This window comes from Vanellus vanellus (genome assembly GCF_965231255.1).
Source record: "Vanellus vanellus genome assembly, chromosome: 3".
Taxonomy (NCBI): domain Eukaryota; kingdom Metazoa; phylum Chordata; class Aves; order Charadriiformes; family Charadriidae; genus Vanellus; species Vanellus vanellus.
The window spans coordinates 14,917,713-14,940,765 of record NC_138907.1 but is presented as its reverse complement, the minus strand read 5'-3'; the positions used below and the strand labels follow the sequence as shown (position 1 = coordinate 14,940,765).

Below are 23,053 nucleotides of genomic sequence, written 5' to 3'. Positions count from 1 at the left end.
AAGGAAAACAACTCGTCCTGTAGTTCAACTTCGGCTTAAACTGTAACCCTGGAGGCACAGCATCGTCAGATGTCCCCGCTTCACTCCTGCATGCTTTCTTCATGTTCGTCCCAAGATGAACACCAAAATGGTTTGTCACGAAGACTGGGGCAGCACATCAATTAAACAAGGACAGTCAGGAATGCTGCTGAAAAGAGCAAAGATCTCCTAAGGTCACAGCATGGCACCCTTTGCCTTGTAAGCGTGAGCCCATGGCGTTATCCTGCTCAGTGTGCTTTGCGCCCTTGCAGCATTTAATACCTGGGTGACACTCAGCCTGGGCATTCAGCCACTGCAGGAGGCCCTACAGAAAGCTCTACCTGCTGCTCTACAGCCCTTCCTTGTTCTCCCTCTGCGGCAGGGACCGGCCAAGGCTGTGCAGATGGGCAGCTCTGGGCAGCGCCTGGCAGCAGCACTTGCATTTTATCTGTGCCCGGCCCCTTGACGTGCCTGCATCCCAACACCAAACGTCACCGCTTTCGAGGCGGATGGCCCAACTAGAGCTGCTTTAAAGGACACTTTAAAACGTCACGTCCATGGCCCAGGACAACAGCTTGGAGAAAGGTTCAGGGTGGCACATCAGCATTCACAAAGGCTCAATGCTGCAGGGTTGGCAGAGGAGGGAGGATGCAGGCTGTGAGGAGAGAGGTACAGAGTATGAAGATGCAGCAGGAGATAACCTATGACAAGCCGTCAGTAACTGTGCCACCCCACGCGCACCCCGCAAAGGGGTTGTAGCCTTTGAATGGGTGAGGGGGTGTTGCGCCCGCTTGATGGATGATGTACTCACTATTCCCTGAACCTGTTGGGATGTGACTGCACAGGATGCGTTAACTCCAGGGGCTGCCCCACGGGTCCAGCCTGTCCAGAGCACTCCCTGCAAGGGAGTCTTGCACCCAGATGTGGTGAGGGTGTTAAGGGACTTGCAGGAAAGGGTCCTGCCGGCTCTCCAGACAGTCAGGGTAGAGCCGCTTCTCTCACTTCTCCCAGTTTAATTACCCTAATCTCATCCCTTTTCCTAAGCTTGCTCAGTTGTCGGTCAAGGAGTTGTGTCTATCTTGTCTTGAAGTGCCAGTCATCCTCCAGCCGGGTCTCTACCAGCCATGGAAGAGCTTGTACACCTTCAGGAAATTTTAGCAGGCCTGGGGTACCTGGAGCTGCCACTGCTGCTGGATTTTTTTGTTCCTGACTAGGGGCTTTTCTTCGAACCATGTTGGTTGAGTGAATCAAACTGTGCCAGCTCTGGTGCCACACCTCCCCAGTTCCTGTATTTTCCAGGCATTGTTTCTATAACTTTTCCAAAAATTCAGCAAGTTTTCTGCTCCCTGCCACTCTGGGGTCAAAGCTTTTGCCCAGCAGCTGTGTGATATACAACTGTGTGTTGCACACCTTTGATGACCAGCCACCTTTCAGCCTCTCAGATGCACCGTCTGTTATTGTTCTTCTGCAGTGGGGTAAGAGCTGGGTAAAGAGCTCATTTTCCTGGTTAAGAGCATAAGAAGAGTGGAAAGTCACATTTAAAGACCCACCTCTTCCAGGAAACCATTCCCTGAAGCAGGCAATGGTGCAAGGCCCATGCCGTGGTGGCAGCAGTGGCCCTGGCAGGGGCTGCACACTGTCGCATCGGTCCTCAGAGCCCACCAGCACAAGGCTGCGACCTTGCAGGACTATATCATGGTCCCTCAAATGGCAGTCGCAGCCTCTCTGCGTGCCAGCACTGCAGCTCTCATCGATTCCTTGCATGTGTTCCAGGAAAGCACTTCCCCAGGTGGAGAAAAGAGACTTTGTGGGGAAACATTTTCACTTTTTCCAGCCTTTGGAGGACAGTGGTGAGCAGGTGGCCCTCACCCACAGCCCACCCTTTCTTCCCCAGAGTGCTCACCTCCCTGTTTGCACCTATCCAGAGGCTCATCTCTCTTCTCTTCTGGGTACCTTCACCCCCTCTCTATACTCCATGCTCCCAGGTCACGACTTGACACAAGCCATACTAAAAAACACTTAGCTGATGCAGAGCAGCCAGGCTTTGGTGTTCATGGGCATCCCTACAAAGTGGCTCACCCTTGCTCTCCTGGGGGCCTGTTTTATGGTCCAACTGGGCTGGCTGGTGATCAGCTCACACTAGACAGAGTTTGAAATGGATGTGCTGTACGCACACAGGATCATTTCTTTGGCTCTAGCCCAAATGGAGACTTTCACCGTGACTTTTGACAAACTTTCAGCAAGGTCTCAAAGTCCAACAATGTGGCTGTATGAAAAGCCATGGGAAGTTGAGCTCCAAGGACAGAGACCACTTTTCAAGCTCATGTTGCTGCTCCTTGGTACATAGCTGCTCTGAATGAGCAAACTCCACAGAAAAGATGAAGTTTGAGGATCTCTTGCTGGAAATTGGTGGCTTTGGCAGATTCCAGATTTTTATTTTGTTTATCCTCTGCCTCCCAAGAATCAACCTTCCCATGCATTTTCTGCTGCACAATTTTCTTGCTGCTACGCCCCCTCATCACTGTGCAATTCCATACCAAGAGGCATTTGTGAACCTCACCATGGAGGAAGTTCTGCTCATCAGCATCCCTCGGGAGCCTGACGGCACTTTCAGGTCCTGTGAGATGTTCTCACAGCCTCAGTTTCACCTGCTGCTCAATTCCTCTCTGCAACCAGAAAACAACTCCATCATCCAGCACTGCCAGCACGGATGGGTCTATGACCACTCGCAGTTCACCTCCACCATCTCCACCCAGGTAATGCCTGGCCTGTGATCTAGCCAAAAATGAAATTAGCTCAGTGTTTTGAGAAAGAGATGGAGAGGTATTCACTGGGTGCACAGAATCAGAGGGGAATCTTTGCATTTTAACTAGGGGAAATTACTTGTTTAGAGAAGATTTCCTAATGGGGAATGGGGAATTCCTAATTTCTGTTGGGAATGGGGAAGCTCTCTGAAGCTCAGAGTTAGAAGCCAACATTTATTGTTATTATTTTTAAGGGCATCTTGCTTAGTTGATAGTTAGAAGCCAACATTTCTCCTTATAAGCATCTTCATTTCTCCAGGTGATTGAGAGATTGGGGGCAGGGGGTGAAGACACACATACAGGATTTTCTCTGCTTGGGCCACATGGCGTTTGCACAGGATTACACCCTTCCAGGACTTCATATGAGCCCATGACTTGCTTTCTTGATTTTCCAAACCCTTTGTAACTTCTATTCCTTTGGCTACCCCTCCTCAGGGTACCCCCAGGATCGTTGCTGCCTCTCTCCTCTTACCACCAGTGTCTCTTGCTGTCAAGCCAAATGTCTTCTCCAAGGCCCCCCTGCTGAGATACAGCATGATGGTCAGCCATAACCTTGAGCCTGCCCAAGGTCCCTGCCCATCAAACATTAACCACCCACCTCTTGAAACGCTTTGCTAGGGCTGACAGTGGTACCTCTGGGTGTTAATGCTTTACCTTCCTTGAAAAGCAGCCCAAATCACAGGAGGTCTTAGGGAATGGGACAATTTGGTCAGATGAAAGAGACATGGTTGGGTTGGATATGACAGCAGCTTATTGTCTCAGTGAGAGTAGGGCCAAGTCTTAGCCTAGAGCTGGTGCCTCCTCCCAACCACCCAACCACCCCTTTTTTTGGCAGGCATGGAGGTGAGGGTCTGATGTGCACCAGGGCTGTACCTGATTTCTGCACTGTTTCAGGGAGAAAGGTGTAAATCACCCCTGGGGGAAAAGGCAGGGAAGGTGGTCTGCAGCACGGATGCTGAGCATGGACCCTCGTGGTGCTGCACGCGTGGTGCAGTGGCCTCAGGACACTTTCAAGGGGCCAGGGCTTTGTCTGGAGTCTTTTGCACCTGGAGCAAGAAAGGTTGCTCAAGGTCTGGCTGGCCTCATCAGAGAGACTGCGAGGCTGGGTTGATGATTACATTAAGTTTTGCCAAGTTTGCACATACAGAAAATTAACTCTGCAGCTTAGCCACAGCATTCTGTAATGATTAAGCGACATTTGCACCTCCAAGAAAGTAAAATGATGCTCATTAACTTAATTAGGAAGAACGTCTAGACCAACTTCTCGGTAAGAAATCGGTAAGTTAGCATTAGGAGCAAGTATTTGGCTTGACTCCCCCTCTGCCCTCCTTCCTCCCTCCACAGAGAACTTCAAAGGAAACTGGTCAGGGCAACAGCAACTGGATATCAACGCCACATTCCCTAATGAAGGCTGAGACACGTCTTAGAGCTCACCGCAGTGTGGCACCCTGCAAATCTCACCCTGGCAGTCCCAGGAGCAAGGCAGAGGGAGCCAGGGCAGACGTCCACCCAGGCAGGTTGAGAGCAGCTATCACAGCAGAGGAAAAAGGGTGCCTCTCCATCATGAGTGGTACCCAGGAAAGCTTTCTGATGCCCAACAAGTGTCCACAGAGAGGCTGTCACAGTGGGGATAGGTAACCGGGAGGCCTCTGAGTTTTGAAAGATGCAACTTTACATTTTTCAGGACTCCGGCACTGCCCTGTGTGCAGTGTAGCACTGGATTCTACCCCTCCATCAGATTTGGCCAACGTAAATTACAAGACATGATGGCTGACCACTGGAGGGAAGGGGTGTGAAAAGGCAACAGAGACTGAACTGGGCACTAAGTATCATTTTGGCCTTTTGTTTCAGTGGGACCTGGTGTGCGAGCAGCGCGGACTGAACCAGGCGACTGCAACCTTCTTCTTCATCGGCGTTACAATGGGGGCCGTGGTATTTGGATACCTTTCAGACAGGTTTGACCCCTTTCAGGCTGTTCCTCCAGGGGCTGCAGTTTCATGACAAGAACTTCACAAACCTGTGACTTGCAAAAGGCAATCAGAGGGGCAGAAAAAGGAGAAAAGCAATCCTAAAGGGAAAATCCAGCCTTTCACAGGATAATTGGGTTAAAGTCATACTGGGAAGCAATGCATTGCCTAAATTAATGGAGCAGGCAGTTAACAGCCCACCAGAGAAGCAACTCTGGCCTTGGTTAGGAGTTAGAAGCACTGCAACAGTGACCACAACGCTGTGGTCAACACTGCTACAGGAACAGTAAAACCTGAAAAAAAACCCTGTCTGTGAGACCAATTTCAGAAAAGACAACCGTCTAAAAAAAAAGACAAAGCCAAAACAAGAGGCTAAAAAAGTTAACTCCTTTCAAGTTATATGGAAATTGGTTAAGGACACTCAAGTGAGGGGCTCAGACCAAATGCATTCCATATCTGAAAAAAAAAAGAATCTCCAGAGAGCAAAAACTGACTGTCGTTACCGAAAAGCAGGGTAAAGGAGGTTCTTAGAAGCAGGGAGGCATTCCTCAAGCAAGGGCTGAGGCCATGAGGAAAACAGGAACAAATCCGCCCTCTCCGGTTAAATGTTGGAATGTGATAATGTAAACCTGAAAAAAGTCTGAGTAATAACCTCGAAAGGGCATCAATTAAGAAATTATACATTTTTGCAAACAGCAGAACCAAGAAACCTTCCAGAGAACACGTAGTACAGGCGTGCAATGGGGATGAGCTATCCACTGTACGCTATTCATTATTTAATCTCCGAGTTTCCTGCGCAGGAAACTGCTTCCCGATTTCCGTCCTCTGGAAACAAACGAGCATTAGCGTACAGCAGGCTACAAAATCACTGCACGGCAGAGGGGAACCAGCTGCACAGTATGAAGCACCCAGAGTCTTAGTGCTGAGGATGGGCATTTTTACATCCCTACCTTTGCACAGGAGTGTATCAGTATACTTTTACCAGGACCCAAGACACCTGGCGGATCTTCAAACTGTGTGTCTTGGCTTTGTATCTAAAATGGTGTTATAGCACAGCTGGAGGGCAAGAAATTCAGAATCACGAAAAGGAGCAGGGCAAAATAAGGCAGAAGAGAAGGTCTCTGCTAGAGCAAAATGAAGAATAATTTGTCTTTCAAATGGATTGTGAGGGGGAAGAGCCAGTAGAAGATCAAGGAGTAAAAGGAGCATCTGGAAATAAAAAGGATGTAGCGTGAACATAAATGAGTTTGTGCTCAGAGGGAGAATGTTTAGGGGCAGGTGTTGGAGCTGGAGCTTTGAAATAAGCTGATAGAAGAAGGCATGGAGAAATACACCAGGCAAGTGCCAGTAAACTTCCAGGAGCTGGGAGTGCCCATCCTGGAGCCCTACAGGACCTTCAGGATGAAAAAGCTGGAAGGCTGTTGGCATTGTGTGACCTCCACAGCAGGGAGCTGGGAAGGTATCACATATCAAATCAGTTGTAAACTGGTCTTCAAAAAAGCTCAGGAACTACATGCCAGGCAGCCTGACATCTATCTGTACTGGCCAAATTAGTAGAAGCTATTCTGAATTATTGAGTTGACGGCCACATGGGTAGATATGACATCCCAGTGAAGAATCAGCAGGGGTTTTGCGAAAGATTCACACCTTACAAACATACTGGATTTCTTTGAATGCGCTCGCAGGCATGTGAGCAGCGGTGATAACATCTCCCTTGTGAGCAGCGGTGATAACATCTCCACGGATTTCAAGAAGTTTCCTTACAAAAGGCTCCTAAAGAAACTGAGATGGCCTAGGATAAGAAGGAAGGTCTCTGCATGACTAAATAATTGATTAAATGCCAGGAAGGAGAGGTGAGATGTAAGTGATCAGTTGTGACAATGGAGGGAGACCTGTGGGGACCTGTGCTTGGATTTGTGTGCTTTTCAGCACATTTACAAATTGTCTGGAAAAGGAGAGAGTGGGGAGCTGATGCTGAGTGACCAGAGGCGAGATCTGAATGTGGAGAACTGCAGAAGGAGCTTAAAGAGCTCCATGGCTGCACAGGAACATCAGAAGACAAAATTTCAGGGTAGATTAACCTACAATAGAGAGAGAAACAACTCTAACTTCTCGTTTAAAATTGAGACTCCTGAGCTGACCATAGCTGCTCAGGATCAAGACTTTGGGGTTATGACAGACAGCTCTAGGCAAATACCCACTCAGCAATAAGTAGTGCCTGGGAAAGCAAAGGGAATATTAAGAATCATTAGGAAAGGAATAAAAAATTAAAGAGATTTACACTATGCAGTAACATGTAAACGCATGGTGGCCTCACATCTTGAATACTGTGTGCAGTTTTGATTTCCCTTCACCCTCCTTCCCCACCTCGAAAGGATACAGAAAGAAGTGGAGAAAACTCAGAGCAACTAACAAAACCAGACCAAGTTATGGCTTGACTTCCAATTAGCCAGAGCAGGACCCTTCAGTCTCCTAAAGTGGCGGCTAACGAGGGTTTGACAGCCAGCTGTGCCCTCGAGTGGACTGTGCACTGCCCACCTGAGCTACCTGGCCACAGGGCCCACAGGTCACACCAGGAAAGGCTCGCAGCCCCTGTAATCGCAGTGGGGGCAGTGCATCCAGTAAACCTGCAGTAAATTTGTTAAACCTCAGGTGTCATGCCCCCCCATCTCCCCTAATACCCCTTAAAAGCAACCCCATTAGCAGTCTTCCTTTTCTCTAGCAGAGAAGAGGTCCCACTTCTTTGTGGGAACCATGATGCAGAGATTTCATCTCCAGTGCTCCAGGGTGAAAACCATCTGGTCCTGGCATTTTGCTACAGTTCGGGTTGGTTTTGTTCTAAGCCTCTACAGACATAGGGATTTGAGAACATATCTACTGACAAATTTTACCCTGGTAAAGCCTCCAACAACCTTCACTGTGAACAGTTACATGCAAATACATATATTTTCTTTTTTTTTTCTGTTATTGTCTGCTCTTTTCCAAACACTCCTTTTGTATCTTGTCCTTGTACTGAATTGATGTTTTGGCAGACTTCCAGATTGGGATATTCATGAAAATGTTTTTTTTTTTTATTAATTCTTATGCTTGTGCAGTTTGCTCCTTTTGTTATATTTTCTACATTTAATCCTTCAGAGATTGTGCTTTCCTGCCTCTCCCTTTGAAGACAATTTTAAAAGCATTATTTCTAGCAGCCTCCCTGTAGCCTGCAGTTCAATCCTGCCAGCTCGCCTCTGGTTCCCTAGCAGGTGGCATGAGTTTGCTGAGAGAATCTAGTAATGGGTCCATAAATAGCTGCCTTGCGCACTGCAGGGAATCTTAGGGTTTTATAGCCTTCTTACTGTATTTTCCAGAAAAACATTCATTTAAAGAATGTATCTTCTTTCGTAGGCAATCACCCTATTGGAAACTGGATCCAGCTCTGGTGTGTTTCTGGGTCTTTGCTGCTCTGAGCCAGGGGCATTGCAATGACTTTTGCAAACTGGCTCTGCCTAAATTTCAAAGCACATCCAGCAAACTGCCTAAGCCCAAGCCATGAGTTGTTTTTTTCTCCAGTAGTTTCATTAACTAGCTGCTTCCTTATGTCATTTATGATAATTTTTAGGAATGTTATTGTGGCATTATGTCCTGGCGCATAGCTTTTTCCCCTGGAGCAATTGTTCTTGCCACCATCCTTATCAGGTGGCCACTAAGAGAGCCCTAAGCCAGAATCAGACCAGGATTTCAGTGCCTATAGACTGAACATTACCTATTGACAGGGTTAATTTACTACTCCAGTTTCAGCCTAAGCTTTCGTCACACGCAGTGCTGGTGTTCATCAGAAGACTGATGCCTTGTGCTCCATTTTGATTTTTAGATTTTCATAGGTTGTGTAGAAATACATACATAGATATTTCGCTCTCCCCCTCTCTCTATGTATACATGTGCATTTGTGTGTATTTGATATTCTGTATTTCTCCACACTCCCCACACAGGACTCTGCACCAGGGGTAAGATGGTCCTGCAACTTTCAAAACCCTTGAGCAACGATCTCCCCGCAGACACCTTAGGACATCCAGGTCTATTTGCACATGTGGGATGACAATTGGATTCCTTTTATTTTCCTTTCGGATCTTTGTTTTCCCTCCAAGGATCAGGGTGAAAGCAACACAGCTCTCTCTCCTCCTCGAGAGCGGTGGCAGTGGCTGGTCCTGAGTAAGCCACGGGAGGAGGACACGCTGAGCCAAGCATGAGGACAGCTGTTGGAGGGAGCAGGATGTGCTGGCAGCATGGGATTTCAAGCTGACACCACTCACTGCTTTTGATGATGGTGTCGAACAGAGGAGACCATAATATTGTTTTGATCAGGGCTGCTCTTTCCATTAGAGAGCCTCATGCCCGATGGTCACGGGGCAGGCTGGCCCTCCGCATGGGATTGCACCATTGTGGCACCGGCTACATCCAGAGCTGTTTCCTCCTCCCCAGGGCATTGCATCTTGGGCTTTTTGCAGAGCGGGCAACATTTTCATTTTCCTTCTTGAGTCCCTGGTTTGCCCCATTTCAAACCCTACTCCACTCCTGGGACAGGTTTCCAGCTGCGGTAACCCAGCCTGTGTTTGTGGCAGGTTCGGACGCAAAGCCATGCTCCTGCTGTCGCTCGTGTGCTCTCTCGTATTTGGGATGCTGAGCGCTGCCTCCGTCTCCTACACCATGCTGTCCATCACGCGGACCCTCACCGGGGTGGCCCTGAGCGGCGTCTCCCTTATCGTGTTGCCTTTGGGTAAGTGTATGTGGGGTTTGTGGGTGACCAGTTGTACAGGGGGACTTCTGACAGGCAGTGGGTAGGCAGGGACTTGTCTACCGGACAGGGCGGAGCTAGTAGGAACAGGGGTTTGGAAATCATTATGTGTGCAGCTTCTCTACAGGCAGCCAAAAGAACATCCCTCTTGGAGGATGCAGTAATTACAATTTTCTGTTAGTCTAATTAATGCTTTAACAGTCTACTCAAAATACAACCACCACCTATTAGCACTTCTGTTGCAACATTAACACTTGCAATCCACGCTACCTAATTCCTGTTAAGGACCATCAGTAGTACAATAACACCATAAACCAAAGTATCTGCCCCTTTCCTCTGGTACTGAGTTCTCACCCTTCAAACACACAGTTCAGACAATTCATCGGCGTTGCCGTGTTCTCAGCAGGAGGAGGACAGTGTGTCCTTCGCAGGGTGTTTCTACCTCCCCAGACTTGAGTTTGCTCACAGTTTTCATAAGTTCCCAGCCTGTATTTTTAGAAAGAGGTGGGGGGAAAGAACCACAGAAAAAAAAAAAAATCATACAGAGCTAGGCAAAACTGAAGCTGAAGAATTTAGGTAATTATATCATAAAAACAAGCTCCAAACTTCAGGGCACCCAACAGAGCACTGGATGATTTTGTAGATACAGTTGGGACATACTAGGCAAGATTCATTGTACCCAAGACCAAGTTACAGGTGCAACAAAAATTTCCAGGATTTTTGCAGATACAGACAAAATCAAGCTAAAAAGGCTTTGATAGTGAAAAAGTCCACACAAGACCTGACAAATCCCAAGACCTGCTATGTTTTTTTATTGTTATAAAGGTTGATGCCTGCAAGGCAAAGTAGAGCTTGGGAGGGACATTTCTAATTGTTAGAGGTTGTTACAAGATGTCCAGATCTTTGGAGGAAAAACAGCTTTTAGTTCACACACACAAACAAGGAGACCACCATCTGTTCTGGCTTTACATGTGCATTAGTATGTTCTTTGGGTAGATTCCACATGAATGACAATTCATCTTAATATATCACTTTCATCTGGAATAATGAGTGGGCAGAGAAACGGGAAACTGTGCAGGCAAAATGGTTAGGGAAAAAAATTATCTGTTTGATAAAGACAACCATTTGAATGCTATTGAAAGGGATAAAAAAAGTATCACCTAAGGTGTTTTTAGCACTCTTTCTTATTATATGTCCAGTATTTCTTCTTTTAAGGTGTCGTGGTTTAGTTGCTTGCAGCTTTGCAAGAGGTTAAGCACTGTGGATGAACATTTTAAATGCGCCAGATGTTGGCCAAACAGTGGCACTCTCTGGAGAAGAACAGGGACACCTCACTTTGCCCTTGTCAAAAAGCCTTGCAGACCCCTTCCTGGAGAAGTCCTGTGTGTCCCAGCTGAATGTTGCCTCCCTCTTGCAGGCATGGAGTGGGTCGACATACAGCACCGCACCTTCTCTGGGATTCTGACTAGCATCTTCTGGAGCATCGGGAACATGCTGCTGGCCATGGTAGCGTACTTGGTGCGGGAATGGCACTGGCTATTGGTAGCCGTATCAGGACCTTGTCTTCTGAGCATTGTCTGCCTGTGGTGAGTGCAGCGACCTGCAGCCGGGCGGCGGGTGGGGATGGGAGCGGGCTGTGATTTGCCTCCTCCGCTCTGCGAGCCTGGAAAACGTCGCAACGCTGATCCTAGGAGATTGGCTCCAACAACCCAAAGAGGAGCAGGACCCATCTGTGTCCTGCACTCGGATCGCCCAGGTTTGGCAGCTCCTGAAAACTGGGTTTCAGCTCTCCTCACCTCCAACAAGGCCAGACTGGGGCTGAGGACAGGCATTTGGGGGACAGGTTGCAGCGCAAAGGAGCAGGATTTGGTGCCCCAAGCACTGCCAGTGGTGGTCAGAGCAAGCAAAAGGGAGGCAGGGCCAGGACACATCCCTGGCTTTCATCCCTGGTAGATTCAAGATAAATAATTTATCCATCCTCTGTCCCCACCTCACTGGGGAGGAGACCTCTGGTACCGATTTTTCCGTATGACCCAATGGCATCTGCAGGCTAGGTCAGCTGCATTTATATTATAAACCACAACAACTTCCCACAGCCTTTCTCAGCTGTGTAACCATCCTGATGGGCCAAATATATCTGCTTTCTGTGGGCTATTTCCCTCCTGTAGCCTTATTTAAGAAATACCTGAGATCCCTTAAGCCTTAAAATGGGAGACAGTCCATTTAATCAAAGAAACTCATTTTCCTACTTCTTTTTTTTCATGTAGTAACACAGTCTACATGATTCCCTGATACTGTGACTGTGAAGTGTATTGGATCAACTTATTCGATGATCCAAAACAGTCATTTGAATAAGCAGCTCCATTTCCTGGCTGGACAAAAGTCTGATGTTGAAATAAGCAAGCAGATATTCCCACAACTGCCCCACTGGCAACATTCAGAAATGGGGGTCTGGGTCTCCTCCACCTTAGGGTGGTTGTTTGTTTCCTCTTGGACATCAGTGTAGGGCTGGACCACACTGCAGAAATCGCAGACATGTCTCTCAGGGCAATGGGGAACTCTAGCTGGAAACCATACAGAATAAGCTCTGATTGTTAGACACTTGTGCCCCAAAATTATAAGTATAATCACTGAGGAGAAAGAGCGATATCCAAATGCTAAAACTGCCTTTCAGCTGCCATCAGAGTCTTCTAGAGATGATGGTTTCCTTGCTTACTATATCTGTCCATCAGCATGAAGTAGTGGATTAGATAGCTGCACAGACCTAGCAGAAAAATCTCAAATAATACTTAGGAAAAATGGGATATAAACTCATGCTGTTGCTAATCAATGGCTCAAAAAAGATGTGTTGTTTCACTGGTGATGAGGGTTTTCTGGCAAAGAGTAACAGCTGATATTTCGCTGATCAAGTCCAACACAACTAAAATATGTGTTCTGCTGACTCTTTTTTTTTTTTTTGAGTTGTTTTGCTCTTTCTCTAGGACAACCAGCCATAAAAAATTGAGTCCTAGAAGTGCTGAAATTTACCGATACATTTTGACCCACCCTTTCCATGATAGCTGATTTTTTTTCTTGTATGTTAATGCCTTTTACGGAGATTAGTTCTCCAACAAAATATACTGCAGTCTGATCAAAATTCAAGCACCCAAGAGGTCAGTGATTGTTGGATAATTAAAAGTCCTTGAAGTACGGAATCAAAGTCTAATTTAGCACCCTCTATAGATAGTGTTGATACAATGTCAGAACTCAGTTGAGACATTAGACAACCAAAAGGCACAATATTATACTCTGGAAATGATGGCAATGAGTGCAAAATGCCATCTTTCACCCTATATTTCTTAAAGTGCATTGGGTTATAAGCTTATGGGAAGGAATTGAAAACTTTCCAGAAGACCAGTTCTGCAAAGGTTTTTGCTCTACACATCCTTTTTGGCTACCGCTTGAATAGTGACAGCAGTTGTTCATAGTTTTTTTGTAACCTGGTTTAGGGCACATTAATCACCAAGAGCTTACAGGGAACTGGTCTCGGACCGCTCCAGTGGGAGACTTGAGTGAGAGATTTTTGACAACTGCATGATCTCAGTAGACCTCATACCCACATACTTCTTCAAGGTTGTAAGTCTTCCCACTGACTGCACAGGATGCTCAGCTGAAAGTCTCCACGAGAACAGCAGATTCTGTTTTCTGCTTCTCTCAGGGGACAGATTTGGGTAGCAGGAGGTAGGTGTTGGCTGCTCTAGCAGAATGTAGCCACTGTGGGGTATTTCCAATGTCTTCTGGGCCCTGACCTCTATGCAGACCCACAAAACACCATGTACCCTGTAGGCCAGATGGGCTGCACTGTGGCCTGGGAAGCTCTGGGCCAAACAGGGCCACATAGCCATGAACTGCAACCAGATGCAAGATCAGAGAGAAGTCTAAGAAGAGGGAGTTGCGGATGCTAGTTTATGACAAGTGCTGGATCTTTTGTTGGAAGAGACAAAAAAATAAGAGTCACAGGGCTCCCACACTACACAGGTCTGCTAAGCAGACCTCTCAGAGTTGCTAATTAGCTCTACAGCAGTGGAGCATCCCTTGTCACTCGACTAGCATGGATACTTCACTGGGGGCTGTAGTCGCAATGATTTAGACCGCAGTTGACACTCTTGTGCAGAAGGCTTTGATTATTGTGAAAAACAAATAATTTTAGCAATTAACAAAGTAAGTATAGAGCCCACTAACTCTTTTCCACGTAGTTATTTTTTATATCCTACAATTTCAAAGTTTAAAGAGTCTCAAAAAGCATGAATCTGTAAATATAAACTCTCTGGGCCAATTTTAATTGATAGGAGTTTGAAACTCCAACCAGCTCAGAAAATTCAAAATTCGATCAAAGATCACATGATAAAAATTTTGGCTAGACATACTTCAGTTAGCAGACTGTACTCCTTTAAGGGTAGAACGGCATGTATGTGTAACAAGGGTGTCCCATGACTCTGATTCTCATGCACTGCAGTTGCTATTTTTAGCTGAGATTGAAGTCTCATGGACCTCTTTGGTCAGGGCCATGTGTGGGGGGTGGAAAACATGGAGCACCAACAGGAACACTGTCTTCTCTCCTCGCACCAGGTGGGTCCCAGAGTCTGCCCGGTGGCTCATAGCCAATGGCAAAGTGAAACAAGCTCACAGGCATCTGCTTAGATGTGCAAGAATGAACGGAAGGAAAGACTTCGCTGTCTCACCAGAGGTGAGAAACTGGAGATCCAGACACACTTTCTTCCTCCCCCATTTTCTCTCTCTATATTTTACTTCTATTCGATACCTGAAATGATGCCCAGCCTGCAGTGTGGTCTGTGGGGCACTGTGGTCCACAGGGTTCCATGCTCCGTTTTACCCTGGGAAGCAGCCACATCCACTCCCAAAGGTAAAGCAGCAGCTCAGCTCCCATAAGGCCAGAAATCCCCTTCAGTAGGTGGACTGTCTTTCCATTCATTATTGCTGTGACAAGAAGCCCCAGCGCCCTGGACACGGCGCTAAACATGCAGCGAGAGAGAAGCACAGCCTGAAAAAATGTCAGAGGCATCGCTCCCATGACAGAGAGGCGAGTGTGCAGGTGCATGAACAATTTGCGCAGCTCAGCGTTTGCCTTCTTGGTTGCCATAGTGTGTGTCAAGTGTTGGTACAGCGCTAGCAGAAAGCAGACACACATGAACAGCATGTAGTTCCCGTATTTTTCTCTCATACTGCACTTGAGATACTGCACGTAGTACAGTATCCAGGAACATAAAGGCTAGACCACCTCAGGCTGCATTTAGTGTATGTGCGAAACTGAACGTGGGCATAAAGAACATTTGGCATAATCAACTTTTTCCCCTGGCTAAAGCTCTGCTCTCAAATCAGTCACGGCTCTGCCAGCAATTTTAAAGGAATGTGGCAAGGGTGAGGTGTTGGGCAAAGTAGTCACCTACCCACTGGTTTGAATCCATTTTTGCTTGACCCTAGAGGTGTAAAGGATGGAGCAAAGATGCTCAGCCAGGTGACTGAACAAATAAAGGGGAAGGAAAACGCTAAAAACAGCCACCTATTTTCAACTACAAAGCTCGAAGTATGAGGCTGATCTGGAGATCTTCATCTTGTTCTGAGTTCTATCTTAAAACGTATTTTTGCCTTCAGACTCACAAATGTTGAGACCTTGGTCCATGACACTTACTTAAGGACACGCTGGTGGCTCCGGGGGATGGTGATAAGCTTAAGTGATGTTCCAGCCCTAGGGAGGACTCAAGGGCCAGGCAGAAGCTGGTCTCTCCCTTTGGAGAGACACCAGAGCATAGTCAGTGCTCACAACAACCCTTCACGGCCAGGCTTGTATGGCTGCATGCCTGTCACCTCTGACTAATTTGGTCTGACATGATTTGTCTCAACCTTCTCAAGAGCAACAAAGCTCAGCTGTGAAATCCAGCGGGTATGGAAGTTTGTGGTTCATTAAACATCAATCTTTCCTTTCATGTCCATTGGTTTTCCTCTTACCGAAAGAGGAAGATGGGAAACCCCTGGCACCAGCACAGGAGCCTTGTGCTTTGCTGTCACGGTCCGGCTGCATCTCTGTGTGCACCCAGTGCTCCTGCATCCACACCGCTGTCTTATCCTGGCCAGCATGCTATTTTGTAAAAGCAGTTTCTTAATATCTGTTGAAGAGGTGATCAGCCCTTTTGATTTACAACAGAAACATGTTGTTTAATTATATGAGAAATCATTAATTTACTGGTTGTGGCAGACAGCAGTTGAGCATGACTCTTCCTTGCCTTTAATCAAGCCAGCAGCTCTGACTAAATATGTAAGAATAACAGGTTATAGCCTCTTTCATTTAGCCTTGACTGATGACTCTGTATTTCAGAGTGCAGTTTTTCACCAGGGAGGGCATGGGCTTCCACCCTCATACCATTCTGAGGGTTAGGGAATGCACCTGGGGCTTCCCCACTATGACAGCATTGCACCGAGTCACACCATACTGTGACCACAATCAAGGAAGGCTTGCAGTTGTGACGCCTTGCTGGATTCATGAGGTTTATAGGGACATACTTGTTTTTTCTTGTCCGTATCCACATATGCAGGCAACACAGAACTGCCTGATTTTAGTTTGCTTAATTGACCTGAGCGTGCATCGGTGTGTTTTGATGGCTTATTAAGGTAACAACTGATTTGCTGTATTTCAGAAGACTATACTTTGAAACACGTATAATCTCTGGATAATTGCACAGCACGTTACTGACATACTCTCAGGTTTAATAGCATTGTCTTATAAAACTGATTAAGGAATTTCACAGTGTGAAATTCTTTTTTCAGTATGAAGAGCTTTGTCACTCATCCAAAATCTACAAAGAATAGTACGCAATTAGAAATAAAATCTTAGCTCTTCCCTAGTGAAACATGCTCTTACTTATAGCTATCCTCTTCCCTTTCCTAATGCTTTCTTTCATTTGTTCAATTCTTTTAACCAGAGAGCTCCTTAGGCTGGGATTTCTTTTTTATTAGATATTTCAGCAAGTCCCCAGCCCCCATAACTGTTCAGCACCATCTTAATTGCAGGTGATGCTGTAGACCTGTAGATTCCCTCACCCTCCTCCCTCCCCAGCCATCACCGAATTATGTGCATTTTAAGTGTCCTCGGGCTCTCTCTGTTCTGTCTCTCTCTCTCTCTCCTTCCACATGCCAAGAAATCTGGCTAACAATACATATTGGAAGATGTTTTCCATGTTACCCATTTTCTTATGTTTTAATAGCAAATCATGCAACTTAAAGAGAGGACAGAATGCCAAGAGGGTAACTTGAATCTAATATTGAAATTCTGAGCATTGCAAAAGTAGTCTGTTATCAGTGCTATGATTCATCCTATGCATTTGGATGAAAAGACTTATTATTTGTCTGTGAAAAAGGAAGAAAAAAGGTAAAAGTTTAAAAAAATAACTTACTTGCCATACTGCAGTATTAACAAAAGTTACCAGATCCAGAGATGGGTGTACAGAAATAAAAGAAAAACACGGGTTCAGCAAACCACTAGATAATGTGGGAAAGGATCATCGAGGTGCTAAACAGACAGACACCCTGTCTGGTTCAGGAAGTCCCTGAACAGCTGAAGGCAGTGACATTTCTAGGGGAATATCTCTACATGCTTGCCCAGCTCTTCTGCAGGCTCCACTGCAGGATGCTGTTGGAGACAAGGCACCGGAGAAGATGATCCCCTGGTCCAAGATACAGCAGGCCCCCTTCAACCATCTAAGTTGTAGGTTCCCTGTGCAGCTCTGTGCCCAGTATTAAGTATTTGTGCAAAAGCTTTGGCCAAGGCTTTGCTTTCTCTGAAGAGGATATTAATTTGAGAACACATGTAACTAGTCAAGCAGACTCTCTCCTCAAGGTTTCGTGTGATTCATAGCCTAATCAGTTGTAGCTGTCCTATCCTGATGATTTTTGGACACGGTGAAGCAAGGCCGTCCTGTGAGGAATTCACCTCTCCCAACATCTTCACTGTCTGCAGTCTCCTTTACAGTCTGCAATCTAATGAATAGCCGATGGAGGTTAGCACGTGGTTCTTCTGACCAAATGCATTTGTTTGCTGCAGGATAAAATGACTCCACCACTTCCACTGGAGATCTCCGTTAACTACACAGGGAGCCCACAGCAACTAGCTTAGGTACAGCTGCCCGCATTGCAGAATTGTGTGAATCTCTTGCATCTCAGCCAGCAAATAGAACTTACCAACTCTCCTGGTACTTACCCCTCATCCAATTGTTAAAAGACTTTGTGAATAAGCACTCTGTTCTTCCGTATGGCCAGGGCTCACTTCTCAGGGCCTGACTTTTTAATATATTCTGTATTTATATAAACAGAGGTATAAATAATCACACTTGATATAAATGCACTCATGGGAATAACGCATGCAGCTTACTGTTAGCTCCTGCCCGAGACCTGACACAACGGCAGGCAACCCCATGGCGAAGTGGGTGGAACTGGTCAACGCTGACTTTGCTACCACCATGATTTTCCATTTTTCTGCAACCCTTTCTGCCACCTGGGGTATGTAGGTAAGAGGGGCGAAGGGGCCATGGGAGGTAAAAGAGCTCTGAAATGGTAGGCAATCTATGAAGTTATAGGAAGATGTGTCTCTGATAATGTATGCCCACAGAACTGTTCTGCAATGGGAATGTATGGAAAATGCAAGGTGGAGCTGGTGCCGGGAAGGGCACAGGCTCCAGCCTGTCTAGGGTTTCACGTCTGGATCCTAAATGTACAGCAGCTGAGCTATTTCCTTCTTTCCACCTCTCCCAGGCCCTCAGAAGGATGGCAACAGACAAAAAGCCAGGAGACAGCTACTCCTACATCAGCTTATTCAGGACACCAGTCTTGCGGAAGATCTCTCTGTGTTCCGGCGCTGTGTGGTAAGCAGTGTCACTTTGCACAAGAAATTTGGCCTGCAGTTCCCCGGTTGGTTTTCCTTAATCCCCATCTCCATGCACTCCTCACAGGTTTGGTGTTGCCTTCTCCTATTACGGCATGAGCATGAACCTAACTGGCTTTGGGCTCAACATGTACCTCTCCCAGTTTGTCTTTGGCATCATTGAGATTCCAGCCAAGATAATCATGTATGTGGTGGTGAATCGAGTTGGACGACGGCAGAGTCAGGCGTGGGCACTCATCCTGACCGGACTATGCATAGGAGCCAACGTCATCATTCCCAAACGTGAGACACTCTTCTGCTATATGCAGTACTTGCTAAAGGGGAGGTTTCCATTCTGTGCAGTGCTAGAGAAGGAGAACGGCAGATCTTGCCCACAGGCAACTCTGTATGGAGATGTCCTCCTCCTAGAACAGCAACTGTGGGACAAGGTTGCCAGTGTGGGCTAGCCCCAGTAACTGGTAGCGACAGATGTTCTCCAGTCACTGTGAAGTGGTCGGTAAGTGTCCAGTGATGGCAAGGTGAAGTGCCTATCTTTACTATAGACATTGTCCAATGGGAAATGTCGGGACCCATCCTTTCATCAGTTCAGCTCCCACTCAGGCTAATAGTTACCAAACTCACTGAACCAGACTTTGGAGGCAGCAGCTCCAGGGCTATGAAGGTCCCTGTTTTGTCTGCCGGCGCATTGAACTCTCTTCCTTCTTGTACCTGAGGCCAAAAGAAGCTTCTTCCTAGAGGCTGCGCTTTTGACCATTGTCATAAATGTCTTTTCTTTCCTCCTAGCCTTCACCTCCTTGCGCTCTGTAGTAGCCATTACGGGCAAAGGTTTCTCAGAAGCTGCATTCACTACTGTCTTCTTGTACACCTCTGAGCTCTACCCCACCGTACTGAGGTAAGAGATGCCACTTGCCTGAGAGCACAACCAGAGCCTCTGTGGGATGTCACCCTCAGGTCTTCCACATCAGCACTGCAGGACATGCTGTTGGCTAGACTGCAGGCCTGAAGCCTTGCCTCTAGAGGTAGCAGGTTCTAGGGATTACACATACTCACAAGAAAGGGGCAGAAAGCCATCCTTTTTTTTAACCTGGGTTATGTGTGGTTAGGTTTTGTTGATAGGAAGATGTATTGAAAGGTGAGGAGTATTCTGTGTGGGAAGATTTTTGAACTCCATAAGGCATCTGTGCTTAGTAAAGTCTTAGTTCCCTCCGACAGTCTGCCAATAACTGTTATAAGACCCTGAAAATAATCATTTGAACTATCAAGTTTTATACGGGAGACATGCTACCACATGTTTGACAGTCTTCTGGACATCAGATGATATTAAAGCAGGGATTAACTAGCCTTTCAGGAGGAAAAAAAGAGCTTATTTGAAATACCCAGGTAATGGTGACATAAAACCAGATTTAGCATCAGCATAGTTTGGGATATACCTGAGACTGGTGGAGGGAATCACCTCACTGGTTTCTTTGTGAAAGTCTGAAAAAAACCTCATGATTACAGCAGGGCTAGTGGCTTATGTCACCCCTGTTCCTCCCTACCCAGAGTACCCTTCTCTGCCATACAGTCCTTTAACTTTCACTGGTCTGTTGTATGTGGGGAATGATGCATATTTAAACCAGAGTGGGCACACTGATCTGCTACTTTTCTTCTCAGGATGGTTTGTATTTTTACATGCTTAAAGACATTGACAGGTAAAGACAAAAATGTTGGCTCCTTCTGCAGTGGTTACTCTGCATATGCACGAGTAGGTACTGGCACGCCTGTTGTCAGTGTGAAATGCCACCCATCCCCTGAAAATTAGTAAGTGGAACAGGTCCCAGGTCTTATTTTTGGCCTCTTCTCCAAGCTCTCCTGGGCTTATAGCTACAGCAGGACTAGAGGTGCTCACAGGTTTGCTCTCAGCAGATCAGAGGACTTACCAGGAGGATGGGTAGAAAATGCACTCAGGGTTTTAGACGTTTAAAGCAGTAACAACTTTAGAGCAGGTATTTTTAGTGGGGAGCTTCTTTCTCAGACATAAATCTATTTATCACAGCAGCTACAGTTGCTCTCTGGGAAATATTATCATTGTAGGAAGATACGAAGAAAGAAAAAAAACAACTTAGAAAAAGCCTGGCAGAGGAAAAACCTGGAGGGAGGAAAAGCCTCAGCACTTATAGAAAAATAGGGGGAAAGGGCAGAAATTCTGCGTTTTTTCCCAAGGTCTGATATGAAAGAAGTACCCATCTCCTTCTCATGGTGGTCTGCACCACCATGGTGCCCTACCTTTCCAGGCAGAATGGGATGGGGTACACCTCCTTCGTGGCACGCCTTGGCGGGGCTTTGGCCCCACTTGTGTTTCTGCTGGACGAGGTGTGGAGGTCTCTGCCCGAGGTGACCTACTGTGGGGTAGCAGTGTGCTGCGGCTCAGTGGCCTTCCTGCTCCCAGAGACGCTCAACGTGCGCCTGCCTGAGGGCATCGAGGACATCGAGAAGGCACAGTGAGTCAGCTCCATCTTGCCCTGCACACGGAATCTGCTGAGAGAGGCGAGGGATGTTCCTCTCGAAGGGACAGCCCAGTGGGGATCGGGGCTGTCAGGCTCCCTGCTCCTCTGTCCATCAGCCCAAACGTGCCTTCTTTTCTTCCAGAGTGAAAGGGCCACCACAAATCAGCGCTCCCGAGGGCATGCCGCTACAGTCTCTGCCAAAGTGAGGACAGCCACTATGCAGGACTGCAAAACTGAGCCATGCTCTGACCTGTCAATAAAAGAGCCTTTACTGTCCACCTAGTCTCTCTCTGCAGGGAAGTGGGGCTGAGGACATTGGAGGAAGGAGGCAGACCACAAAACCAGCTGGAGGGAGCTAACCCCACTCTGTAGGGTGGCCAGGAGCAAGAACAGAGGTCCAACAGGGTCTGAAAATAAAGGCACCCCATGCTAAGGTCTTCCAGTCTTTGGCCTTGTTGGACAAACAGCACCTTTCAGACTACTGCACACACTTCCAGAAACTACAATCCATTGGTTTACACACCATAAAGCCCACAATGCAGCAATAAAAAATAACTAAGTGTGAATTGTACAAAACCAAATAACCTCAAATAAATCTCACTGGATGGTGGATAAGCCATAAACTGTAGCTACAAATATTTCTTGGATTTGGAAATGGTCTGGGCATTTTTCACAGCAAGGCTCAAAGCCAGCAGGAATCTCACTGAGAATGGGACAACTGCAAGCATTTGTCCCACACGCACAAAGAAGAAAAAAAAGCTTTTACAGATTATTGCAAATTATTTTTTTACTTAATTTTGCAGATTATTACACATTATTTTTAACAGAAAACCACCGCATTGCTATAGGAACTTTTGCATGGAATATTGAATAATTCATTATTTGATTCCATTCTGCTTACTGGTGCAACACATTGATCTGAAATTTAGGGAGTGCCTTTGCATCTTGCACTTACTTCTGCAAACAACAGGGATGAGCCACCCACTTAGCTATAAATTCTGGAACCCTGACAAACAGCAGCTTTCCTAAATCGGGAAGAGGAAACGGCCTCAGCATCCGAGCCCCAGGCGCACCGTGATTCCCGGGCTGTGGGGTGTTTTAAGCTAAGCCAGGAGCAGCCCTGCGAGGACAACCCAAACTGAGGATGCATCTGAACGCGGGTGGAAAACCACATCCAATCCCAGGTCCAAGAGCGCCCCCTAGTAGAAATATGCTGCCTGGCAAAATTTTATACATCACCTTCTTTGCTTTAAGGCAACAAAAGGAAAAGCAAACTCCTCAGAATCACCCTAAGGCTGAGACAATTTGGCGTGTTATTTCTTTGGGTCAAATAATCTGCCAAAATCCCTGGGAAAAGAGCATCTGGCTGTGCTCTGCTTTGGGTTCATCAGCAGTGGAATGATGCTAATCAGCTAGCCACAGCATGCCAACATTAATAATAGAGCACCATACACCTTCAGAAATGCCATGTGCAGCACACTTGTTTGGGCACCTGCTCAGGGCATTCCCCTACCTACAGCAAATATGTGGTGGAGACACCCCAAGATGCTCGTACCACAAGGCAGCACGCAAACTGTACCAAGGAGTAGAAATTAATAGGGATTTCTGGGTTTGGACAAGCCTGGTATGTCTCATTAGTTGTCATTTAGTAATTGCAGGAGTTTTCACATCGTCTCTATATGCCTGCAAGTAGAATAAACTATATTTGTAATCCTGTCATCAGTTTCTGACCTGGGAGCAGTACAGCCTCACCTTATTTTGGCTACCCTGCTAGGAGCCTGAGCAGGCTAACGCTGCAGCAGCTTCTTCTGAGCCAACCAGGACAGGGGGCAAGACAAGCTGTGAAATTCACTTTGTCGCAACCTGGCAAGTGCCAGTCCAGGAAAACTGTCAATAAAGAAGGTAAACTTTTGTTCCAGAGCAGGAGAAAGGTGAGATTTAATGTCCTGACTTCTTCCCCACCTCTTTAGTCTTATCGAAAGGACAACAGATGGGGTCCCAAATTAATGGTGTTGGAGTCCGACAGTTCTCATTCCCACTCTGCCCACACAGAAGTGTACCCACAGGCT

The 23,053-nt window shown here is 46.7% G+C and overlaps 1 protein-coding gene across 1 annotated transcript; it reads left to right on the top strand.

Moving 5' to 3' along the window:
- Positions 1-2,396: 2,396 nt before the first annotated feature.
- On the top strand, positions 2,397-21,190 carry SLC22A7 (solute carrier family 22 member 7; the record flags this gene model as incomplete). The annotated part of the gene is made up of 10 exons (XM_082480674.1): positions 2,397-2,774; positions 4,674-4,777; positions 9,394-9,548; positions 10,984-11,152; positions 14,175-14,292; positions 18,369-18,478; positions 18,566-18,780; positions 19,282-19,390; positions 20,772-20,978; positions 21,127-21,190. 10 exons carry the CDS (start codon positions 2,397-2,399, stop codon positions 21,188-21,190), a joined length of 1,629 nt encoding a protein of 542 aa, XP_082336800.1.
- Between the last annotated feature and the right edge of the window lie 1,863 nt (positions 21,191-23,053).